This window comes from Prunus mume, linkage group LG7 (genome assembly GCF_029339155.1).
Source record: "Prunus mume cultivar Tortuosa linkage group LG7, ASM2933915v1, whole genome shotgun sequence".
NCBI classification, from domain to species: Eukaryota; Viridiplantae; Streptophyta; class Magnoliopsida; order Rosales; family Rosaceae; genus Prunus; species Prunus mume.
This window is the reverse complement of record NC_142704.1, coordinates 6,869,062-6,893,172: the sequence shown is the minus strand read 5'-3', so window position 1 is coordinate 6,893,172 and position 24,111 is coordinate 6,869,062. Positions and strand designations below refer to the sequence as shown.

Sequence of the window (24,111 nt, the reverse complement as noted above, 5' to 3'; positions counted from 1 at the left end):
TATCATGTAGTGCGAATCACATTCCAAAATATCCCCAATTTCGTAAACCAAAATGTGATTAACCCTAATATTGAATAATACACATAGGGTCCTAATAAAATTTGGAACTTTCCTTTCTTTGTCTTTGCGCTATACATTAATTAGGTTCGATTTTTTAAGCTATCTTTAGTTTGCACACAGCCGGTCGGCATTTGCATTGGAAACATGCAATTGCACGACGCTGATGCAATGCAAGAGTGACTGTGCGCAAACCCCTAAAAAGGAAAAATTGATAATTTTTTTTTTTAAAGGCATAAGTAGACCTATTTTTTGTACTATCAATTGAATGGTGCGAGATTGGATATAAGAAGACTTCTCATACTTCCACTTCATTTCCTAAACATTCATGGTCATATATTATCAATTGGGCATTGATCATGATCGAAAAAGTCCAATTTTCTTTTTCGTCAATTCAATGTGGCTTAATCAATCGACCATTAAGTAATAATTTTTGGGGACATTTTGGAAAAGACCAAAGGAGAGAGAAATATTTTGAAAAGAAGACAAAGTGGACAAAAATGCCCTTATTATTTTTGGATTTCCTAAGGAACCCTTTATATTTGTATGTCTTTGGTTTAAAAGTTGAGGGGTTTTTCTGTCTTTTTTTTTAAAAAATTTGTCTTTTTCCAAAAGTGAAAGTTTGTGTGTAGCTAAAACCTAAATTTACTTCATTTTTGTTGAAAGTTTTTAAATTTATATTTGTATCAACAATCATATGTTTGATATTATTATTTTTTTAAATTAACAATATAGTAATAATTGGAGATAATCAACAAAGTTCAATTTTATTCCCAATAGTTCATTGGGTTAAATTAGTAGTAAATCACGAAAGTTATATTCAGTAATTTATGCCAAGTAACCTACCTAACGAACGCTAAGCGACTCATTCGTCGGGTAAATGACGTTGTCCGTTGACCAAATTACCCAACGAACTCCATGATTTACTCAACAAACAAGGTATTTGACTTCGAGGACGCAAGGGATGCGCTCGTTGAGTACATTTCGTCGTTCCTCGGGAAATTGGACAAACTAAAATACTTCATCAAACAAACGCGCTATTTTTTCACGCGAACACAAGGGATGCTTTAGTTGAATAAAGTTGGCCGTTCCCCCGAAAATTGGACCCAACTGTCTTACTTTTTCAAACAAATGGGCTATTTTTTCATGCGAACGTAGGGGTTGTGTTCGTTGATTAAAGTTTCCCGTTCCCGAAAAAATGGGCTAAACTAACTTACTTTTCCAAACAAACGGGCTATTTGTTTACGCAAACGCAGGGGTTGTATTCATTGAGTAAAGTTGCCCGTTCCCCGGAAAAATAGACCCAACTAACTTACTTTTTCAAACAAACGGGCTATTTATTCACGCGAATGCAAGGGTTGCGTTCTTTTAGTAAAGTTGCCCGTTTCGCGGAAAAATGGGCCTAAATAACTTACATTTTCAAACAAACGGGTTATTTGTTCACACGAACGCAATGGGTTGCGTTCGTTGAGTAAAGTTGCCCGTTCCTTGAAAAAATGGGCCAACTAATTTACTTTTTCAATCAAATGGGCTATTTGTTCACACAAACGCAAGGGTTGTGTTGGTTGAGTAAAGTTGCCCGTTCCTCGGAAAACTTGGTCCAACTAAGTTACTTTTTCAAACAAACGGGCTGTTTGTTCACGCGAACGCAATGGGTTGCGTTCGTTGAGTAAAGTTGTCCGTTCCTCGGAAAAATGAGCTCAACTAACTTACTTTTTCAAATAATGGGCTATTTGTTCACGTAAACGCAGGGATTGCGTTTGTTGAATAAAGTTGCCCGTTCCCGAAAAAATGGGCCAAACTAACTTACTTTTTAAAACAAACGGGCTATTTATTCACGCAAACGTAGAGGTTATGTTCGTTGAGTGAAGTTGCCCGTTCCTTTGAAAAATGGGCCCCACTAACTTGCTTTTTCAAACAAATGCAAAGGTTGCGTTCGTTGAGTAAAGTTGCCCGTTCCCCGGAAAAATGGGCCAAACTAACTTACTTTTTCAAACAAACGGGCTATTTGTTCACGCAAATGCAGAGGTTTTGTTCGTTGAGTAAAGTTGCTTGTTCCCTTGAAAAATGGGCCCAACTAATTTGCTTTTTCAAACAAACGGGTTATTTATTCACCTAAACGTAGAGGTTGCGTTCGTTGAGTAAAGTTACCCGTTCCCCAGGAGAATAAACCCCACTAACTTACTTTTTCAAACAAACGGGATATTTATTCACGCGAACGTAAGGAGTGCATTCGTTGAGTAAAGTTGCGAGTTCCCCAGGAAAATGGACCCCACTAACTTTCTTTTTCAAACAAACGCACTATTTTTTCACGTGTTTGCAGGGGCTGCGTTCGTTGAGTATGTTGCATTCATTTGATAAATTTAAATGTTGGTATGTTCGGTGATAAAAAATAAGAGTTCACGAGAAAGAAGAAGACATGATTTTTATTTTTTATTTTTGTTTTGTTTTGTTTTGAGTCGAAGAATTTATTATTATTATTTTTTAAAGAAAAACCGTATAGGTGTGATATATACTATTGTTAATTTAATTGGATCTTTCCCCTTATATTTTTCAAATGCTTCTTTTTTAAAACTATTTAAAGTTTTGCTCTTATAATAAAAAGAGAATAAAATTACAAATATATTCACATAACTAAGACTCGAACGTAAGCCCTATACCAAGGAATATGCACTAGAAACCAACTCCACTAAATAAATTTTTGTGTCAATTTGTTGCACGTTGGAGTATATATACAGTTGTTATAATATTAATATAAATTATTTAAAATGAAATAAAAATTAGGGGTTCTTCAAAAATCAGGGGCCCTGTGCATTGGCGCCACTTGCACTATTCTAGGGCCACCCCTTCCTACTAGTTGGGTTAATCCTAACTATCTCATATATATGAAGACAGTAGGGAGCTCAAGAGAGACCTATGTGCACCATGTTCAAACTAGGCTTACAAAATGCTCGGGTTACGTGACTTGGTATGATTATTGTATGAATCTAGATGATTGTTCCTCATTGTTTGAACCTTATTGGAGCTCTTCATTTATATAGATGGACACTTATCTAAATTGTAATCCAATGTTAAAACAAACTATTGATTTATGCATGGTTTATTCATTCTAATCAACATTTTATTTTCAAACTTTTCATTAACGCGTATTACATACCACTTATATTTCTTCATATGTATATCTTATTATTAGTAAATTATTAGTTTTATTTGTTCAATACATTCATTGATAATGTACATAACATTTATGAAAATTTTACACAAAAATTACGTATTTCAATGCCTATATTTGTCAATTTTGTTGATTTTTTCCTGATACCTAAAACAATAACGATATATTCCCCGAAATATCCATAAATTGGAGGTCTGATATTATCTGCACAGCTGATATTTTAATCCTTGTCCTTACCTTTGTGAGGTGCAGAAATTGGATTCATCACTATCCATGTTAAAGGTCAACTATTGCATATATATAGGGTCAACTATTGCATAAATGGTATGCAATTCCATATCCTGGTACGCAATTGTCTAATGATACAAAAACTAGACAGTTGTGTACAATTACCCTTTCCTCCATCTGTTTTATTTGCAATCAATCAACAACCAACATAACCAAATGGCATTGGTTAATTTATGTTAATTCACTTCTGCAAAGCGTCAAAACTAATTCAGTAGCAAAACCGAGTTGAACCTCACCACAACCTCTCTTTTCTTCTTCTCTAACTGGTATCTCAATGCTCTATTTTCTTTGATGACCAAGATGAATGATTTTTTTATACAATAAAATGAAATCTTAAGCTACAATTAAAAAAAAATCTAATTTAATAGATTAGAGAACCTTATATTAATTTTTATTTTAAAAAAAGGACAAGGGAAAAATTGAAGGAAGAAAAATTCACAAAACCCAAACTTGTTGCTCTAAATAAATTAAAAAAGTAAGAGAGAAAAAACAAAGAAACAACAACCAAGAGAAGCCAGATGCGTGGGAACTAAAATCTCCCAGCCAGATGCATGTGAATTGAAGTTGAATTTGAATGGTGAAGAGGTATTGTCTTTGTCCCCAACGTTGATGATGAAGCTTTGGCCTGAAATTTTGTTGTACCACATGAAAGTGATGAGGAGCTGCTTCTGGGTGAGAGTTTGGCTCTGTCTACCCACTTTCCATTTCCTTGTCTCTACAATTCTCACCAAGCAAGAGACCCTCAAAAAAGAATCCACAAAACATCACACAATCCCTCATTCCAACATCACTTAAATTCACACACCCAGGCATTCACAGAGTTCTTTTTCTAAATATTTCTACTCAACTTGTGAACTATTTCAATAACAGAAAGCTGAAGATTTAGTAGATGAAACGCACCAATTTATTTCCCATAATTAGAAAACAATGCAATAAATCCATGAAAATGAAAAGTAATCTATAAATTAGTAAAAAGGTCCCATTTGAGATGATGGATTCATATTTTCCTCAACATGAACACTCTAAAAATTTCTCATAATTATCAAATTGACGAACTCACAATTCTCAAATTCCAATTTGATTACTTTATGAATTTCCAATCCCAATACCTTAAATTTATCACAAAAGCCAAAATGAACAAGCAATAGAGAGATAATAACATACGGGCAATAGAAATTGGAGAAGATGGCAATCTTGTTGAGTAGATGACGTTCTGTATGAACGCCGAATATTAGTGCCGCCACCGCTGCTGCCGTGAACGCAGCACCACCCAACAACTCTAACGCATCTTCCCATGACAACACAACGATTGCAAGTCCGAAAGGCCGACGCAGCTCTGAGACGATTCAAGCGAGTCCGACCCGTCCTCTGCCACTTGTTTGAGCCGTCGAGACTATCCAGCTCCACAATACCGAGTAAGATGAGCGACAGTTCAAAAAGAGCATTTTTAATAAAATAATTAAAAAACTGACCCATTTCATTGCCATCTCTCACCTTACTGTCCAACTTTGCATTGGCCACTTTCCCCATTTCAAGTCGTTCTTTTTTCCTGTCAATCATTTATTTTTAATCAACAAAACCATCATAATATTAAGCAACCACGTTTCCAATTTTTAGATATATGTGCAACTTACATGAAATTAAAAAATGCATCCCCGCCAACTCTTGATTATTGTACATTACTCTCGGCTTTGCTCTTTCCTTTCGCTTCACCCCTTTTTTCAACTTCCATAACTTGCACAAATCAAGTACACAACACTATCATGCAATTGTCTCTAGTGACGAGAATCTGAATACTAATCCAAAGCCTAATACACCCTAAACCCCCTTAAACACCACAACATCACATTGATTAATTACAAAAATATGGTGAACAGGATTTGCACACAGTTGCTCTATAATTGCATATACCGATATGCAATTGCACGACACTACTTGCAATCGCTCAGTAATTGCGTATACCGATATGCAATTGCACGACACAACTTGCAAGTGCATCAACCCTTCATTATAACATTGCACAAATAATGCGCACAACCCATCCATGCATTTCTCTCTTGGGTCGGGATTCTCAATCCGTTCAAATCACAATCCAAATCTTAACCAATTCTAACATTACACATTCGGAACACTTTATACTCCATAACAAAATATTCAAAAACACAGTCAAACCTACCTACCTTACCCTTCTTTTGGTTTTAGGGGGGTCAATTATTACATAAAATGTATGCAATTACATATTCGGGTATGCAATTGCAAATAAACTGTTACATCAAATTAAGAACCGATAAGTAACAATTGGTAATGGATCAACTATCAAAGAGATCGACTTGTGTAAATATGACAAAAAACTTTGTCGCACAAAGAAAGAATATCAAGACAGAACGTTCTGCCTTGATGCCTATATCCATGAGTTCAATTGCCATCCACAGCTCAACACAATGAAACATAATTTAGAACACAACAGAAGAAAACCAAAACCTCAAGCCACCTGCAATTGGCGGCGCCTAGCTGCATCTTTCTCAAGGACCTTAAATCTGCTAGCTTTCATTCATGCTCTCTGTTCATCTGTCATGATTTCTGTTAGAATTCTTAGTTAGTATATGTATTTTCCGATTAGGAAGAGATGTATTTTCTGGAGATTTTAGCTAGAGAGAATGAAGAGAAATGAGGAAGGCACTGTTCTATTGAATTCTTACAATCTGCAGCTTACATAGTGTGTCCGAGAGAGAAATGTGATTCTCTTCTAACAGAATTACAACTGTCACCCTATTAGGTGCTTACACGTGTCATACCAAATCTAAGCTAGAGAATCCACCTAGACTATGATCTAATGGTTCTCATTACATCATTTAAAATAGACAGAACAGAAAATAGAAAATGACTTCGCCTAAGAAATCAGGCAGAACATGACTTCTGCTCTAAGAAATCAGGCAGAACAGGATTATATTTCAACAATTTTCACTAGATTCACAACCTTCATTATTTGGAACTTGATTGGTTAATTCTTTCTGAAAACTACCTGCTGCAGATATACTAGGAGCAACCATATCACCATGCAAAGTCTCAGAGGGTTCCTCCTACAATTAGCAAAGCAAAGGAGCACCATCAATCTATTGCACACAGATACTAGAGACAACAAATGCATCTGTATTGTTCAGTGAAACGTCAACTTTACAAGGTTTTCTAACAATATTCTCTAATGAAATGCCCTTCATAATTCTTCAAAGAATCCTTTGAGGGTTATCTTTCAGTAGTAAACACTCAAGACAAGCAAATACTTAATAACAAACAGAGCCTATATATAAACCCCAAGACATTTAAAAGGATTCAATATTTAAATGGGAACGTAGAAAGCAGTGGTTGTTTCCAAAGCGAATAGTTCAAATATCATTGATCAAACACAAATATTATAACAAATTCTGAAGAAGAACCCAAAAACTTCTAATTAAATTATTTCATAAAGAAAAGGAGACCTTCCAACTTAATTATTATTATTTTTTCAAAAACGAAGTAACATAGAATTATTGGCAGTAGATTTCCACTTATCAATATCATTCTCCCTGACATCTTTCATGTGAACTCAGAACAACTAATCTCCGGTTCAATGATGTTCTTCTCTCAGCATTATTCATGCTCCTCTCTCAGCATCATTCATGCTCCACTCAGTAGCCAATCCATTATCGTAGCATACTAACATCATGGTAAAAGTAGTCTATATGAAAAATTTCTTAACTGAGTTACAACCTCAACCTCTAAGGATTCCATTACCATAGTTATTAATGAATATGTAACTACTTTTCTCATCAGTCTGTTACACCAAAAAAAGGTTTTACACAGGAACTGTTTTTCTTTTTTCAATTTTCTTGACAGGTCTTTTGTTGCAATAGTAGAGTAATTGCATCCTTCAATCCTTCCAATTAATACCAAACAACTCAGGCAATATGCACTCAATACATTGTTCAAGCTGTAGCCTAAGCCACTAGAGCTGAGACACTATTGAATTCGAGCTATTATACAAAAATGAGATAATGACAGAGCATAATACCCTGTTGATCATTTGGAGAGCCTTGTTCGACTGCTGGTTCATGCAACTTTGTCGGGTCTCCTCCACTCGCAACTCTTTCTCTCAATTTTCTAAGAGAAATGTATCAAAATTTTGCACACAAAGAATAAAAGATTAAAGCAGAGTCCAAAATCCAAAGGATTTAAACATAAAAAAAATAAAAAAAGACAGAGAGATCAGTACTTTTACTTGTCTAGTGGCGGCAACCTGTTCGACCTCATCTCATGAACAAACTGATCAAAAGAATAATATGGGAGCAAACGTGAGTGCCATTCGGTGTACAACCCAATTAAGTTCCCCAAATCTCTAACCTCCAAAAACTGCTAAAAACAATTTAGCATAATATGATGAATTTTTTTCCACAAAAGAAAGGAAACAAGAGTGGAATTGAATATGAGACCTCGTTTCCGAGGCCACGGTACTTGAAAGCGCGAGTGAAGTGGCGGAGGACGTGGGCGAGGTCAGCTTCGGCCTAGTCTTCTGAACTGACACCTTTTTGCCTTCGAAGCACCGCTGTCTCTCTATCTCCTCTCCTCTGGCTGTTGCATCTCGGCCTGGGCAGAGATGAGACGCCCAGATTCCAATCTGGGGACATAGATGAAGCTTGGATTTCCGAAGAGAGAGATCGCAGAGAAGAGATGAAGCAGCCCCAGTGCATGCGAGGCGTCCTAGGTTTTGAAGGGGTGATTTTTTTTTTTTCCCTTATTTTAACCGGTTAACTCAAACAACCAGTTTCACTTGTTTTTAAAAAATGCCCACGTGATAGGCTGTACCGGTACAGCCGATGTACCACAGAAGGACTATACATACAGTACCAACTCCCCATCTAAAACCCTAAACCCCAAACCGGAGAGAACCTGTAAGAAACAAAATACAAACCGAGCTCGCATTCTCGCTCACCCATGGCGATCAGTAGCGAAGCCCTGAACTCCCTGAAACTCACAGACCCAACGCAGTTACTGACGCCGAGCTCCGCGCTCTCCCAAACGGCTCGAACGGCCTTGCAGAACCTCTTCTCCTCCCTCAGACCGTTCACGCCCAAATCGCCATTTGATCAGCTGTTAACAGACGGCTTCGACGCCGAGCAGATATGGCAGCAAATCGACCTCCAATCTCAGCCGCTCATCTCGAGCCTCCGCCGAGATTTGAAACGGTTCGAGAAAAATCCGGACGAGATTAAGACGCTGAAGGTGCTTGTACAAGGCCAAGAGAAGGTTCTGGAAGCTGAAAATGAGGGTTTAAAGAACGAAATCGATGGTTCTGATGAGGAATTTGATGAATTTGATGAAGACGATGAGGAGGAGGAAGAGGAAGAGGAAGAAGAAGACGAAGAAGAAGGTGAAGAGAATGAGAGTGAGGATGAAGAGGAGGGAGAAGACAGTGAAGGTGAAGCTGAAGGTAATAATGGGATAGATGATGGGTTTTTTAAGATAAAGGATTTGAAGAAGTCTTTGGAGGATAGTGAAGCTAGGGAATATGGGTTAATGAAGACTGAAAAGAAGAAGAAGAAGAAAAAGAAGAAAGGTAGCGATGATGATGATGATGATGATGATGATGAGGATGAAGAAGAAGATGAGCTGGTGAGGCCCTGCTTGAATTTTTTGTTGGATAGTTATTTGGTTTTTGGCTTAAGAATTTTGCTGATTTTGAAGCTTGTCTTTTTGGTTTCTAATTCGATTCATTTTGCCTATTTAGCTTGGAGATTTAGACATTGGCGATGATGAGGATGAAGAAGACGCAGACAAGTTTGCAAGGTGCTACATTTATGATTTATCCAATAATTTTGTTTTTCTTTTCTTTCTACGTTTATTGTACCACAATTAGTTGATTCTATGAATATGGATCGATCATTGACTGCAAATTCCTGGTTCCTCTGCATTTGTTTCTCTGATATATATCTATTTTATGTAATTCACCAGTGCATATCTGTTGTGGTCATGCATATATATATCCATTTAAATATGCTTCACTGCTGCTTCTCTGCTACAGATATGAAGACTTCTACGGAGGAAAAAAGGAAAAACCTTCTAAACGAAAACCAAAATTGGTTGATGGATCAAAAGATTTGGGCATAAACAATGAGGATGAGGATGAGGATGAGGATGAGGATGAGGATGAGGATGAAGATGAAGATGATGAAGAAGAAGTTGAAGAAGATGATGATGAAGATGAACAAAAAGATGAGAAGGTACTTGAAAATCAAGTAGTGTAACAAAATTTGTGAGCATGGTCTTGCAGTTCATAGGTTCTCCATATTTTCAAATGAGTTTCATCTCATTTCAATATATATTTTTTAATACAGAAGCAGACAACTCTTTCTACCCATGAAACGAAGCTTCAGAAACTTCGTTCTGAAATAGACCAGATGGAAAAAGCAAATTTGGAGCCAAAAAATTGGACCATGCGAGGAGAGGTAACATTGCTGTTTCTGATTTTCTTCTTTGGGACACTAATAGTCGTATTATGCATGTTGTGATACCCATGTATCTTTTAATGGATTACATATATCAATTATGGCTTTTGACAACAGGTAACTGCAGAGAGAAGGCCAAAGAACAGTGCGCTAGAAGTTGATCTAGATTTTGAACACAATGTTAGACCTCCCCCTGTAATCACAGAGGAGGTTACAGCATCGATTGAGGATATCATCCAGAAAAGAATCGAGCAGGTAATCAACATTTTTAATAGATACGCTCCAGGACTTTATTTTCATGTCATATTTTCTTATCTAAAATGTTAAGTTCAAAGTTCAGCTATTTCTAATGAACCACATTTTCATCAATCAACTCTACTGGAGGCTTTTTGGCACTTTATATTGATCACTATAGATTAGAAAGATTTTTTTTTTTCAATTCTCATTTTTTTCTAAGCTTACTCATTCTGTCATTATTTGATATTGTTGCTTGTTTCTTCTACTCTCTCTCTCGTTGTGTTTGTTTGTGGATTACAACCAGTTCTAAAACTGCAGTTGTGTTTTATAGGGGCGTTTTGATGATGTTCAAAAGGCTCCGACTTTACATTCTAAAGCACCAAGAGAAATTAAAGAGTTGGTAAGCATTACTTTTTGATAGAATTTTGATTTATTGTGTGTAAAATGAAGTAACTTGTTCAATGTGTCTAATCCTTTTGTTTAATATATAGGACGAGAATAAGAGCAAGAAGGGTCTAGCTGAAGTCTATGAGGTATGGTTCTCCTGGTGCAAAATGCAATCACTTGATTTGCTGCCCAACCTTCCAAAGTTCGATCTCCTTAGGCTGGATTTCTGTCTTAGCATCTAAATGTGATACTTAACAAATTATTTTTCAATTTTGAGTAAAATATGCTGAGAAGCTATTTTTATTAATTTCTGCAGGACGAGTACGTTCAAAAGACGAATGCGGCTTCTGGTCCATTGTCATTCACAGACAAACAGAAGGAAGAGGTGCATGTTTTGATTGTTCTTCTATGTTACTAATCAAAATTTAACGTCCTTATCTGTATCTAAAGGTGCTAATTATTATTCTTGTGGTCGTTATCTTTGACCAGGCAAGCAAGCTGTTCAAGAAACTTTGCTTGAAGTTGGATGCTCTTTCTCATTTCCACTTCACTCCAAAACCTGTATGCTTCACAATCATAAAATTTATTTATTTATATGCAGCGTATACATTTCTAATTTGTGGGCATTCATGTACTTGCTATATGGTATCTGGGATAGGTTATCGAGGATATGACTGTACAAGCTAATATCCCCGCTCTAGCGATGGAAGAGGTAATGTGAACTCTGCATTTCCGTTTTCTTTTTATATTCTTTTCTATCACAAATGTCTTTGGAAAATTGACAATCATAATATCTCTCCTTGGGCAGATTGCACCTGTGGCTGTCTCTGATGCAGCAATGCTAGCGCCTGAGGAAGTGTTTTCAGGCAAAGGTGATATTAAAGAAGAAGCAGAACTTACACAGGCAGAGAGAAAGAGGAGGAGAGCTAACAAGAAAAGGAAATATAAAGGTAAGCTTGGACAACACAAGTTAGATTATCCTCTAATGGGACAAAATGTTCATCCATCTGACCCTTTTCGGTCAGATGATTGCTTCTGTTCCACACAAATTGAATAAACATCTGGTTGTTGACTTGTTGAAGAAAGAATGTCTAGGATTGTCTTCCAACTAGGATTGTACTCATAAATCTTCTTGCCCATCCCATTTTGTTACCAATATCTGCATAACTTTAACTGTGGACACATTACAGCTAGGGAAGCAAAAAGGACGACGAAAAAGCCACGAGACAGCTAAAAGGATGGCAAAGAAGCCATGGCACAGCAAGGTGCTATCAACGGTCGATGGTAAATGGCTTTTGTAATGGATATAGTGTTTTGCTTCCTCAGCTCTAACAGTTCTTTGTATTGCAGGGAAGGAAGGATAATTAGATGGTGCATAAGTTTAACTTAAGCCATGGTTGCAACTGGTTGACAGATTAGAGAAGAGGAAAAGAAGAAGAGGCTAAGGTGGGAGAGTTCATCTTGAAGATCTCATTTGCTCAATTTCTTCTCCTCACCATTCTGAGTTTTGATGGAAGAGTGAAGAAAAAACCCTGTACAAGGCATATGAAAATTATGAACAAAACACTTGAAAGGGAAATTCTTACGTCCTTAATTTGTTTGTTTTTTGAAATTTTTATTTACTGTTACTCAAAATTCGGAGATAAAAATTTGTATTAGACAGTATGATCATATTAGATCGTATAAATCAAGGAGTTATTATTTACCGAAATCAATCCATGAAGTTAATCCGTGTCCAAGAATTCTAGAAAAATAAAAGAGAAAATAGGACTCGGTGATGGACAAAAGAATTGATTTATCGTTTTAAGATTAATTTTTCACTGTGAAAATCTATCCCGACCTTTATTTTTCGGTATTTCACCATATGAGGGACTTATGATCAAACAAAGAAAATTTGTTATTCTGCTTCATAAATTGGAAAATTAATTGAAAAATCCTTCAAAATATTGTGAAATTGTTACTAGAGTGTTCTTATTCCTCAATAAACGAAACAAGGCCTATGCTCTTTCTCTGAGATTTTCATCCTTCTCTCTTCTCACCGGACAATAGGGAGATCTTCAAGCCTTGCTCAATTTTCTGTTCTACTTATTCAAATTTTCTTCAAGCCTTTCAATTGCTGCACCAACTCCACTCCTTGCTTCTCTTTGATCTGAATCAGGATGTGTAGACGGGTTCCCTTCATTTGCTTTCTCTACCAGCTTCAAATGCGCCCACCCTGCCACAAAATGCATCAACCCATGTTAGTGGCATACGATCGATAAATGTACACTTTGGGAAGATTAGAGGGTTGAATGTATTACCAAATGGAAAACCCAATGCTGCTCCTAGGACGGCACCAAGCATCACATTTCTTGCTCGCCATGGCAATGATCCTGGCACTGATTGAAGAAGAAACCAAATGTTAGACATCGTATTCTGAAAAGGCTTGAAGCATCAAACGAGAAGCCGATGCTTCAATGCATGCCAACGACGACAACCAGTTAACAAAGAAGCTCAGAAGATTAGATATGACTCTTACTTATTAGACCAAATGTAGCAGCAGTGGCTGAACCGGCTCCAACAACATTGAAAACATCATGCACACCCCTTTTCTCAGCAAGCAGATTTTGTATACCACAAAATGTAGCAGTAAACAATCCAAGACGCACTCCACCAACTATCGAGCCCCAAGTGACTCGTATGAACCTTTTCTCCATTGCATCTCTCATCATACGATATTGTTCACGCTTGTCTGGTGTGCTCCCAAGCTTCAACATTACTTCTGCATCCTTGCTCTAGTTTCAACAAAATACATTTGAAATATGATGTTAAAAAGAGAAATCAATCAGATGAATAAATAGTCAATATCAACAAAACCACTTTACAAGTAATGTTATCTAACATCTTCTGAGATTGAGATCAAAATCAAACACCTCAATCGTTCAAACATTGTTATGAATCACTACAAAGCATCAAAACAAGCACTTGGAGCATTGTTATTTTGATACCATACAAACTTACAACTGAAGCAGATGCCTCCTTGCTACCACCATAAAACAGGCCTGCAAATACTCCGATCACAGTTGCTGTGCCCCAGTTGACAGTTCCTGCTAGTTTTTGAGAATGCTGATTCAAAGAAAACAACATCATAGTTAGGCTAACAGGAATTTTAGCAAACACACGATGGGCAATTCGAATATAAAGTACCACTCAAGTTTCAGAAACACATAACAGACAAAACCCAAATTTCAAAATCTGCAATTTAACAACTTTGAGGACCCAATTAAACGAGTGTCTCTAAAATCCAAAACTTGACCAAGAAATGAACAAAAACAATTATTTGAATGGCCTAATTAATTACATATTGCTCGGTTTTAGAGAACTATCGTATAAGAAGAGCAAAAAAGTTCACATTTTTATAACTATATTAGTAAGTAAAGTGAGCAGAGAAGATAATCAATTACGTTTGAGACGGTTTCTTCTGATTTCTCCAGAGATTCCATGATCAAATAGTATGATGCTCTTCACACTGACAATAACACTGTGTTTCGTTTCCAATAAAATTAGTGTTCTTTATCTCTTCTCGCCGAGGAAGCGAGAACAGCTGGAGGCAGTTAGAATTACTGTTGTATTTTCTGGGCAACCAAACAGAGGGTAAGCGGCATGAGAACGGTGGTGATGACCGCCATCGCCAGTTCTCAATTCTCAGTGAGGTGGCACGTGGAAACTTGAGAGTCAAAATAAGGATCAGACAAACGACATGTCGTTGCAAAGTTGCAATCTTTATGTAGCTAGCTAGGCCTTGCAATGATGAATCATGAATTATAGGGAACTTTTGTTTTGTTTTTTTTTAACTTTATCCACAATTTTGCAAACAAAGAGAAGCCAAGAAATTCCAATTTAACTTTACCTCCTAACTATATGACTACATCTTCTTTAGTTGTTCTTTTTCTAAGTAGCAGTGTCGCTGTTATGTCTTGTTATTTGATTGCGCCTTACTGCTTATGGGCTTTGTATCTCTCGGATTTTTGCCTAGTTGTTATGAAATTCCATCTTTCATACCCAAAAAAAAAAAAAAAAAAAAAAAAAAGGGGGGGATGTCAAGAAATGACAGCTAAAAACATAAAGCAACCCAATGAGAATCATTTCATGCAATTTTTATTGCCTTGCAGTACCCAAAAGCAAGCTTCCAATTTGCAAAAGCTACACTAAAGTTTTAAAAACAAATAATTTCTCCAACCAAAAAGAGAAACAAAACCGATAAACAATTCACCAAGATTCTCAACACTACATGTGATTGTGAACAAAGTCCCCCAAATCATGCCCACAAGGCTACAACATCAGACATTAACTCAACCCTCCAAGCAAAGTATCATTGCAGTTTGCACCAATTCACAAACCACTTCTCAAATTCTCTCTCTCTTTCTCGGATAAACCCATGAGTACTAGTACAACTATGCTCATTCTCAGCTTCCTCTACCTTCTATTTTCAGCATTAATTCCATCAAATTCAGGCAATGCTGCATGCAGATCCTATTGTGGAAACCTCACCATAGATTACCCATTTGCGCTCCATTCGGGCTGCGGCCACCCGGGTTTTCGAGAACTCCTATACTGCATAAACGATGTGCTTATGTTTCACATAAGCTCAGGATCTTACAGGGTCCTAGACATAGACTATGCTTATCAAGCCCTCACTCTACATGACCCTCACATGTCAACTTGTGACAACATAGTGCTAGGAGCAAAGGGTAACGGCTTCTCCGTCGAGCAATGGCGGGCCCCGTACATGAATCCGACGGCCGACAACGTATTCATGTTGATAGGCTGCTCAGCTCAATCACCACTCTTCCAAGGCTTTCCGGGAAAGCACTTGCCCTGTAGAAACGTTTCAGGCATGAGCTGTGAAGAATACTACGGTTGCCCAGCATGGGATTTGCTGGGCGGCCATAGGAAGGTGGGCTCCATGTTTGGGTCAGGGCCACCTGAGTGCTGTGCAGTGCCATTTGAGGCCATCAAGGCCATTAATCTTACCAGGCTTCAGTGTGAAGGGTACAGCAGTGCCTATAGTCTTGCCCCATTGAGGCTTGATGGGGCTAATGGGTGGTCTTATGGGATCCGAGTGAAATATTCTGTTCAAGAAAATGATGAATTTTGTAGGGCTTGTGAGGCTACTGGTGGCACCTGCGGGTATGGAACTGATGGCATTAGGCAATTGTGCATGTGTGGGAAATTGAATTCTACATCAAATTGTGATTCTGGTTAGACATTAACAGCTTCGTCATGATTCTCATTTTCTGTTTTATATATATAATTCAATTAATAATTTTATTGATGATCTTTATGTGTGATGCAGTAAAGTCATCATCAACAAGAACATACTCTGCGGTGGACAGCTATACATTGATAGGTATCTTCTTCAGCTGTTCAGTCATTTTGCTGCAATTGACCTTCAAATTTATCATTTCATCAAGCTCGTAAATGAAAAATTAGTTTCCAATTATCCAACTTTGGTATCTAATTTGGTTACTTGTTTGCAGGATCACTGGTGTGTCTGCTAGCATGGATTACAAAGAACCATTATCCATCACCATATGTTATGCATCTCATTATGTGAATGTCAGATTTATATATTGTTGGCTTCTTGCGTGTTATATATTGTTGGCTTCTTGTATGCATACATGAGAGAGAGAGAGAGAGAGAGAGAGAGAGAGTTGTAAACATACTTTTGAAAGTTATTATGCCTCCATTGTTTCACTTTCACATAAGCAAATAGTACACTTGACTTTGGATTTGAAAGAGGAAGAGAAATGTTGGAATTCTTTCCAAGTCGATTTATTTTTCCCGAAAATTACATGAAGTCCAAAATTTCACCTTTCTACTCTTACCCTTTTTTCTTGCCAACATCTTGCTGCCCTATTAAGGGATGATCTAGTACATTGCATTCAACAGTAAATTACAAAAAGGTCCGTTTGCCTTATTATGTTCTTTCAAATGCGTACTCTACATCGGCTCTCGATCATGATGAGTTCAAAACTGATATCTGAGGCATCCTTAATAAACAATTGTGTCTTTCTTCATTGTCTGAAATCATTAATCAAAACGGATTAAAGGAATTGATAAGTTTCATCACATCCTGAAGATGTTAATTATATATGGTCAGACCACTCACATTGGATATATCTACCCATTGATCAAGGGTCCTGATAGCCTTCCCTGAAATTTGGGTTTCACGAGCCAACGAAACTCCTTCGGCCAAGGTGTTCACCTGACCGCTGACAAAGAGAGCTGCTGCAGCATTTAAGATCTGGCCAACAGATTTGGTAATGAATAGATATCTCAAACATAGGAAGGACGTAACGAAATCCATATTTAGTTGTAACAATCAAGAAAACATACAAATGCATCTGCAATGGAACCTTTCTCCCCTGACAATACACGCTTTAGTGCCTCAGCATTATACTCAGGGCCTCCACCTCGCAAGTCATCTAGGGTGCAGCGAGGAATCCCAAAATCCACTATAACATAAAAATAATGATTTTCTTGTAAGTTCAATGAAAAATCATCCGAAAATCTGAAAGCAGCAATAAGCATAAGAATTAATAGTTGAGAACTAGAAACAAAAAATTCTCACATGGATCAAAGGAGAACTCCTCAATTTTATTAGGAGTCACATCAAGGATATGCCCAGGTCCTATATTCAAATCAATTACATGTAAGTTAGGGTTATATTTGAATTAGAAGCAAAATAAAGATGATAATGTATTAGCTTAAGGCAGTAAAAGGCCTCGTACAACTTCCTAAAACATAGACTATAATAAAAAGTGGGATTTTACCAAGTGGACTCATTTCGTCCAAGCCCTGTGAGTGAACAACTAATGCTCTCTTCATTCCAAAGCTTTGCAATGCTTTAGCCATCTTCAAGACCTACACAATTAAGAAATATAATGAGCCACATGCACACTAGTTAGTTATAAGATAAAGTCCAAGTTTCTACAAGATGTACCTTGTGTCCACTAAAGTGTTAAATAAACAAGATACATTATTATCATTACACAAGCGATGCCAAAACTATTTACATGAAGTGAAACCCATAGTCAACAAAGAAATATAACATAGTTGTTTCATTTGGTTCTACACCTTTAACATGAAGTGTAGGAGACTAACTGTTGTTGTCCCCCACAAATCACCATCTAAGCTCATTATAAGATAAGCAACAATCCATTCTAAGTTTAGACAATCCAAAGTACTCTAGATGATGAGCCTTAAAGGAAACTACTCAAAATCTGAAAATCAGACAGTCATCATGGCCTTATGTTATTCATTCAAACATAAATTATTCCCGCATTGACAAAAACAATGTAGAAGTTCTTTGGATCATTCTGAGAATTGCTTTCTTGTCAACATCTTTTTATCACAGAACAAGAAATGTCATCTTTGCATAAAAATCCCTAGTTAAGAAAATTGTTTCAAAGCAAAAGTAACCGCATTGAAAGTATCAGTATTTATAGAAAAATACAATTGCACACACTGGAACAGTGTGTCAACAAATCATCAAATTTAGCATAACGTGTTATCTACATGCCTAAGGTACGTGATACAAAAATAAAGCTAAGATCAAGATATAAATTTGTTTGTGAAAAAACAATGATATTTCTAATATTTCCAAAATTCTATGAATAAACACTTACGAGCTCATCCTTGTATACACCAACAACAGCAAACGGTACTCTTGCTGGATTCAACAAGGGTCCCAATATATTAAATACAGTCTTTACTTTCAGCTTTTTCCTAACAGGGCGGACAACATTCATTGCTGGATGATACTTGGGTGCCATCATAAATCCAATGCCTGCTTCATTCACACATCTAGTTACCCCCTGGTTCAAGAAAAATCACAATTGAATGAGCATCTTTCTAGTCAAATTTGACATCACAGCTGCACATTTTATTTAATATTTTGGCTATTCTCAATGACATTTTAAAAGGAAAAGTATCTGATCTATTCACCTCAATTTAAAGTTTCTTGTAGCTACTACTAAACAACTAATGACAATAAAAGGGGTTTGAGGAGACCTAGGTTTAAGGCATTCATCATGCCTCTCTTTCTGCACCTGAGGCTTATGGGAAGCCAGGACATTGATTGTACTAACTAGACTCCACTATACCATCAATCCATATATTTGAAACCAAATGTTTAATGCACCAACCTCAGGGTCCAAGTCAATTATTATTCCCAAAGATTCTAATACATCAGCACTTCCACATGCAGAGGAACTGGAACGACTTCCTTGCTGAGATACAACAGTTATTAGATACTAATTATAGTTTGATAAAAATCACATAAAACATGACAGCATCAATGAAGATAGATGTTACCTTTGCAACTTTTGCACCGCAAGCTGCAGCAAGTATTGCAGCCCCTGTTGAAATGTTTACAGTGTTTGCGCCATCACCACCAGTTCCAACAATGTCAACTGCATCATCTATGCCTTCTATCTTCAAGCTGTGCTTCATCATCCCCTTTGCCAATCCCACAATCTGTTTAATCATAAAAACCAATAATAAAAAATTATACAGGGGAAATAGGAACAGTCATCCTTTTCCCTTTTCTTTGTGAATAAAGTAGAAGCCACAGACGGAAACACAAAGACAAAAAATAAAACAACCTACTGAAACAACAGGATCATCAGAAAGACAACAGAAACACCATGAAAAAACCAAACCACCACGGATACAGAACAAAGATCAGTAAACCAACAAGATGGCACAACCAGCTGAATCCAAGAAAAACGAGCAACTCAAGTCCTGTTATCATGCAGGCCCTTAAGAGAAAAACGAATATCCCAGTTGTCACACGGTTGCCTACTATTAAAAGAATTGTTCATATTTTTCCAAGAGCAGGCTCTCACTCATTCAATCACCAGTTCACTGATTTCTTTCCCTATTCTAAATATGCCATTATGTAGCCTACATTTCTTTTTAACATACTTTTTCTAGTCAAATGTATTCCATTCTACTGATTTTAAGTAGCATTATTGACCTAGATAAAAAATGCGAAACAATTGTTACAAACAAATCCAAATAACTGAAGCAGATAACTTTAGCAGAGTTCAAATGCATGCATACTACACAATCTACAGTTGACAGATATTGAAAAAACGTTGAACACAACATCAGAAAATTCATGTCTGGGAGTTTCAGAAACTTGCTTTTGAAAATTTGTATGTTTACCCACAAACTTAAGAAGAACATATCAAGTAATGGCAACAAAAATGCAAAGTTCATATTTGCAGATGAAAGGAAACTATAAACAATAGCTGAAACCGCCCTCATCAGATCTTTGCAAACAAGTGCAAAGAATCAACCCACATAAATACGTTTCACATATAACCCATCACCGAATTGGAACATGCCAACAATTAAATCCAATAACATTGATAAACACGAACCCATCAATAATAACATCTTGTGCAGTTGTTCTCTGAGAGTAATCCAAAAACATACCAAAAGGGAAAATAAATGGGTTGAACTGAAACAACATACACAAAGAAGAAATGGATGGATAACCATACCTGAACAATCAATCTACCATGACAAAATGACACCAAAATGAGTGTTATCTGGGTCTCAATAAAAATGTACTTCTTAAATTTTCCTAATTTTAAGTAACATTATTGACCACCAATCATCATCTGTACCACTAGAAACAGGAGATTTCAGGCATCTAATTTGAATTTGAACAAGTTGTTAGCTCCTAGCATGGGGCCATCTCACTCACCCTCATGAATAACATGACTAAACTTAGTATGCAAATTAGTCCCAATATCACAGTCCCTTTCATATTTGAATTGATAAGATTTCAGAGATTCACAGAAAAGGAGGAAATAATTAATCTCAAAATAGTTCCTAAAATTTGGTGGATACAAGAAAAGTTCACAAACAAAAGTTTAAACCGTAGTAGAAGAATAATCTAAAAGTACCTAAAAGAAACCGGAACGTCGAACAAATAAACAAACCTCGAAACTCTTAGTAATGGAGAATATTTTTCATTTTAAAAAGAATTCTTACTTCTCCATAAGTCTCTCCTTTGGCTCTCAATAATACAAGGAAAGCACTTATCAAAGCCTCATTAGCATCTCTCAGCAAAAATTCCAATGAAGCTTCAGCCTCCGCCTCTGATAAATCCACGCGATCAATCAACGACTCGATCAACTGCAAAACCACAACAAAATCTCACAAACCCAAATTTGTTTCTTCCCAAAATAAAAATAAAATAAATCACAAGTCACTGAAAATTGAACCTAAAGAAACCCAATTGGTACCTCATTGAAAGAAGCTATTGGTGGCTTTGATCTCTCAGAAACAATGGGCGAAGCAGAGACCAGAGCACAAACTCGAGCAGCTGAGCTTCTTTGCTTTGTGTTGGGAGCTAAAGGTATGCAGCTGCTGCTCAGAAAGTTGAGCTTAGTGCGGTTAGTCAATGAAGCAAGACTGGTCAGAGATTGGAGTTGCGTTGACACTGCCATGGTGGTAACCTGTAAACGATTGGAACTAAAAACAAATCTCTTCTCAACCCAAACTGTCTAATATCAGATTTCTAAGACGAAAAGCGCATTGGCCAAGTCAAGTTTCAGAGAAAGTTGGGGGCTTAGAAAATTTTCACCAACTTCTGCTCTCGAAAGCCTCAATCTTTGTATACTATCAAACTTCTAACAAGGAAATTCCATTGCCCAACATAAGTTTCAGAGAAATTTGAGAGCTTTGAAGATTTTCACCAACTCAGTCTTTGGAAATTGGAGCTATTCCACGGAAACCTGGGCGGTTTTATGCACAATCCCAGATTGTTAAAACGTCTTTTATTTGGCAGAGACTGTTAAACCTTTATTTGCGGGGGGTGGGGACAGAGTTTTCCATTTGAATATAACCGCTCACAAATCTCCATAAAATATTTTCAACGTTTATTTTGTCTTTTATTTTGTAAATTTCTTGCCACCAAAAAACGTTGGGTGGGGTGGGCAAAGAAAAAAAATACATAAAATGTGTCAAAAAATAAATAAAAATGTGGGCTTTATTTAGTTGAAAACCCCAAATGGTGTGTATTATTATGACTAACGCTTCACATAACGGATTTAAGATAAAATCATTTTCCATGTCATTTCCCAATGAGTCAAAAATGGAAGATTCATTTCTCACTTTTGGTAATGCCAAAAAAATAACTAGAGATACCACTTCATTTCTTTTCATATGTTTGTTTTGAATGTGAATGGAAAACAAAGTTTGTATAATTTTTAAATTATACCCATATTAAATCAAATAAAAAAGATTGCATTTAATGTTATATTGTAATTCTAAATTGTTAATGGTGACAAAATGATCATAACAAATCTGTATTTAATATTGGCTTATCTAAACATGGGAAAACGATTGATTTCTCATCCTCAAACCTCCTTTCCATAAACGAAACGGGCCTTATTGGGTTTGTAACTCAAATGAATAGGTGTGTTTATTCATGCATTCAATGTTTTGTATGTTATTCTCTTATATCACTTGTATTTACAGTGAACAAAAGTGCAAAGCACTCAGATTCTCATATTTTAAGTTCAAATTTCTACCAATGCTACCTACAAGCCTATAATAATCTTCCCTAATTTGCTAACAAATCGTATCCAACTTGGTTTCTGATTCATGTTATAGGTACAAAGGGTGTATCCGAAATCAACCAATTGGATGTTTAAAATTCTCTATAAAAGTAATAACTATTATTATTACACTTAATAGTTACCTTTGTTTTTTGGGTCAAGTACTAGTTTCCTTTTTTATTGGGTCGAAGAATACAATGGCCACCTAACCTCCTCAAATTTTATCCTCAGTAACTTCCATATGTAAAACCATCCATAGTCCTGTGATGCAGACCATCTGATCAATCTATGATGCAATAGGTTTTTCTTAAAAGTAATGGAATTTGAAGAAACATAACAGCGATTTCTCACATCATTTAGTAAACAAATTCATATGCGTAATTATATTTTTGTAATTAATGGATCTGTCAACTAACAACTGATTTGCCAAATTTGCGAGTGTTTTCTGAAATCTTCCCTACAAGGATCCATCAATGTTGCATGCAACTTGTTGAGAGAAGAAAGCAATTTCTTCTAATTCCTCCACTTAGCTAAGGCTAATATGGGCAATTGGGCATAAGGATGGACGACTGATTTTGAGACCACAACTTTTTGTGAGAGGGCTAATGTGATATGGGCAATTGGGCACAACGATGGATCACTGATTTTGAGACCGCAACTTTTTGTGAGAGGCTATTCGGTATAGGGACTTATACATCCAACAACATTACACATCATTTTGTTTTCTTTCATGCTTAGTCTCTTGAGAAGACAGATAGAAAGAATGATTTAGGTGAGGAAAAAGTAGAAACTTCCATATTCTACAGCGGTCTTATTAATTTGCAACAAACTATTAGTTTCGTTTGGTGTGGTTAATCTCTACTTTATATTAGTTAACCAAAACAAAAATGTATTAGTTTAGTTTGATAATGTTAATCTCAGCTTTATTTGTTGAAATATATAGTCGTGGAATCTCTGGTCCACTTAATTAGAAGAAGTTTCAAGTTTAAACTCCTCTCTACAAGTAATTTTTCTTTTTCTTTTTCTTTTCTTAAAGGAAAAAAAAGTTTGTGGGGCCAATTAGTCCAAACAGAGCTGGATGGGCTTCTGCAGCGGCCCATGAATTATCCAATCTCCTATCCTTTTAGGGCACGTATAACTTCAAGCCCATTTGGCAGTTTCTTCTTTTGGGTCACTTTCGGTCGACAGGGGGACAAATGCTTTTCCATGAAACCAACCATTTGTAAACACATGCCATTTTCGGAAAGCAGCCCAAATTGTCATGCGATCCTCACGAGCTATTTTTGGAAAGAAAAGGATTTCTTAATATTGTTCGACTTTTTAAGAAACCTATAAAGGCCAACAAACAAGGACCAAATTGGAATATGATCATATATATATAGAAATTATAATGGAGGAAATGTATGAAAATTATATCATGTATGAATGTATGTATGCTAGTACATCCAAAGAGGTTTGCAGAAATCACATTAACCTCTTAAAGAAGCAAGCAGCTAATTGAAGCACATAAAAAAAGTACTCAATTTCAGAATTCAATCTGTGCAAAACATGGCCGCTCTGCCCATCAACTGTTACATGCGGATGGAAGATTTTTGCACGTAAACTCTTCTAACAATCACACACACCGTCGTGTGTGTGTGTATATATATATATATATATATATGTATGTGAAAATAATTCAGAAAAAATGATGAACATCACAAACTTAATCAAGCATCTACTAGCACACATCTATATATCTCAAAGCATCACAAGTGATGAAAGACAGAGAGATGATAAATAACTATCGTGAATTCAGATAAAACAATATTTACAGAAGAAGAAAAACCTATAACCTAATGCATACAGAAGAAGAAGAAGAAGAAGAAGG

General features: G+C 36.4%; 4 protein-coding genes and 1 long non-coding RNA gene across 17 annotated transcripts; 2 read left to right on the top strand and 3 right to left on the bottom strand.

Annotated features, from left to right (window-relative positions):
• Positions 1-3,951: 3,951 nt before the first annotated feature.
• LOC103336133 (uncharacterized) lies at positions 3,952-8,290 on the bottom strand. Of its 11 annotated transcripts, none has more exons than XR_016128613.1 (8): positions 7,984-8,288; positions 7,767-7,816; positions 7,566-7,654; positions 6,540-6,597; positions 5,152-6,097; positions 5,012-5,066; positions 4,682-4,910; positions 3,952-4,258 (listed from the first exon to the last, which is right to left on the bottom strand). It is a non-coding gene; the product is annotated as an uncharacterized LOC103336133 (long non-coding RNA). The 11 variants fall into 11 exon arrangements; XR_016128612.1 differs by having other exon boundaries at positions 3,952-4,232; XR_016128621.1 differs by lacking the exon at positions 3,952-4,258 and having other exon boundaries at positions 4,461-4,910; positions 5,152-5,251; positions 5,999-6,097; positions 6,495-6,597; positions 7,984-8,286.
• A 125-nt stretch (positions 8,291-8,415) lies between these two features.
• LOC103336061 (M phase phosphoprotein 10-like) lies at positions 8,416-12,331 on the top strand. Of its 3 annotated transcripts, none has more exons than XR_016128609.1 (13): positions 8,416-9,163; positions 9,279-9,337; positions 9,573-9,771; positions 9,886-9,996; positions 10,114-10,251; positions 10,565-10,633; positions 10,725-10,766; positions 10,937-11,005; positions 11,110-11,181; positions 11,279-11,332; positions 11,429-11,570; positions 11,811-11,904; positions 12,035-12,331. XR_016128609.1 is itself a non-coding variant. In XM_089055948.1 (13 exons), the coding sequence occupies exons 1-12, from the start codon at positions 8,486-8,488 to the stop codon at positions 11,852-11,854; spliced, it is 1,677 nt and encodes a 558-aa protein (XP_088912074.1). In that variant the 5' UTR covers positions 8,417-8,485; the 3' UTR covers positions 11,855-11,885; positions 11,971-12,331. The 3 variants fall into 3 exon arrangements, 1 of the variants encoding a protein (XP_088912074.1); XR_016128608.1 differs by having other exon boundaries at positions 11,971-12,331; XM_089055948.1 differs by having other exon boundaries at positions 8,417-9,163; positions 11,811-11,885; positions 11,971-12,331.
• Positions 12,332-12,499: 168 nt separating this feature from the next.
• Positions 12,500-14,336, bottom strand: LOC103344337 (Mitochondrial import inner membrane translocase subunit Tim17/Tim22/Tim23 family protein). The gene is made up of 5 exons (XM_089055949.1): positions 14,064-14,336; positions 13,621-13,725; positions 13,139-13,394; positions 12,921-12,998; positions 12,500-12,835 (listed from the first exon to the last, which is right to left on the bottom strand). The coding sequence occupies exons 1-5, from the start codon at positions 14,100-14,102 to the stop codon at positions 12,702-12,704; spliced, it is 612 nt and encodes a 203-aa protein (XP_088912075.1). The 5' UTR covers positions 14,103-14,336; the 3' UTR covers positions 12,500-12,701.
• A 567-nt stretch (positions 14,337-14,903) lies between these two features.
• LOC103343113 (wall-associated receptor kinase galacturonan-binding protein) lies at positions 14,904-16,486 on the top strand. The gene is made up of 3 exons (XM_008246792.3): positions 14,904-15,860; positions 15,956-16,009; positions 16,140-16,486. The coding sequence occupies exons 1-3, from the start codon at positions 15,038-15,040 to the stop codon at positions 16,214-16,216; spliced, it is 954 nt and encodes a 317-aa protein (XP_008245014.1). The 5' UTR covers positions 14,904-15,037; the 3' UTR covers positions 16,217-16,486.
• LOC103343112 (tryptophan biosynthesis 1) lies at positions 16,314-21,449 on the bottom strand. Its single transcript, XM_008246790.3, has 10 exons — positions 20,925-21,449; positions 20,671-20,814; positions 18,979-19,140; positions 18,810-18,893; positions 18,291-18,479; positions 17,436-17,526; positions 17,234-17,293; positions 16,999-17,117; positions 16,772-16,906; positions 16,314-16,683 (listed from the first exon to the last, which is right to left on the bottom strand). The coding sequence occupies exons 1-10, from the start codon at positions 21,126-21,128 to the stop codon at positions 16,654-16,656; spliced, it is 1,218 nt and encodes a 405-aa protein (XP_008245012.1). The 5' UTR covers positions 21,129-21,449; the 3' UTR covers positions 16,314-16,653.
• Positions 21,450-24,111: the final 2,662 nt, after the last annotated feature.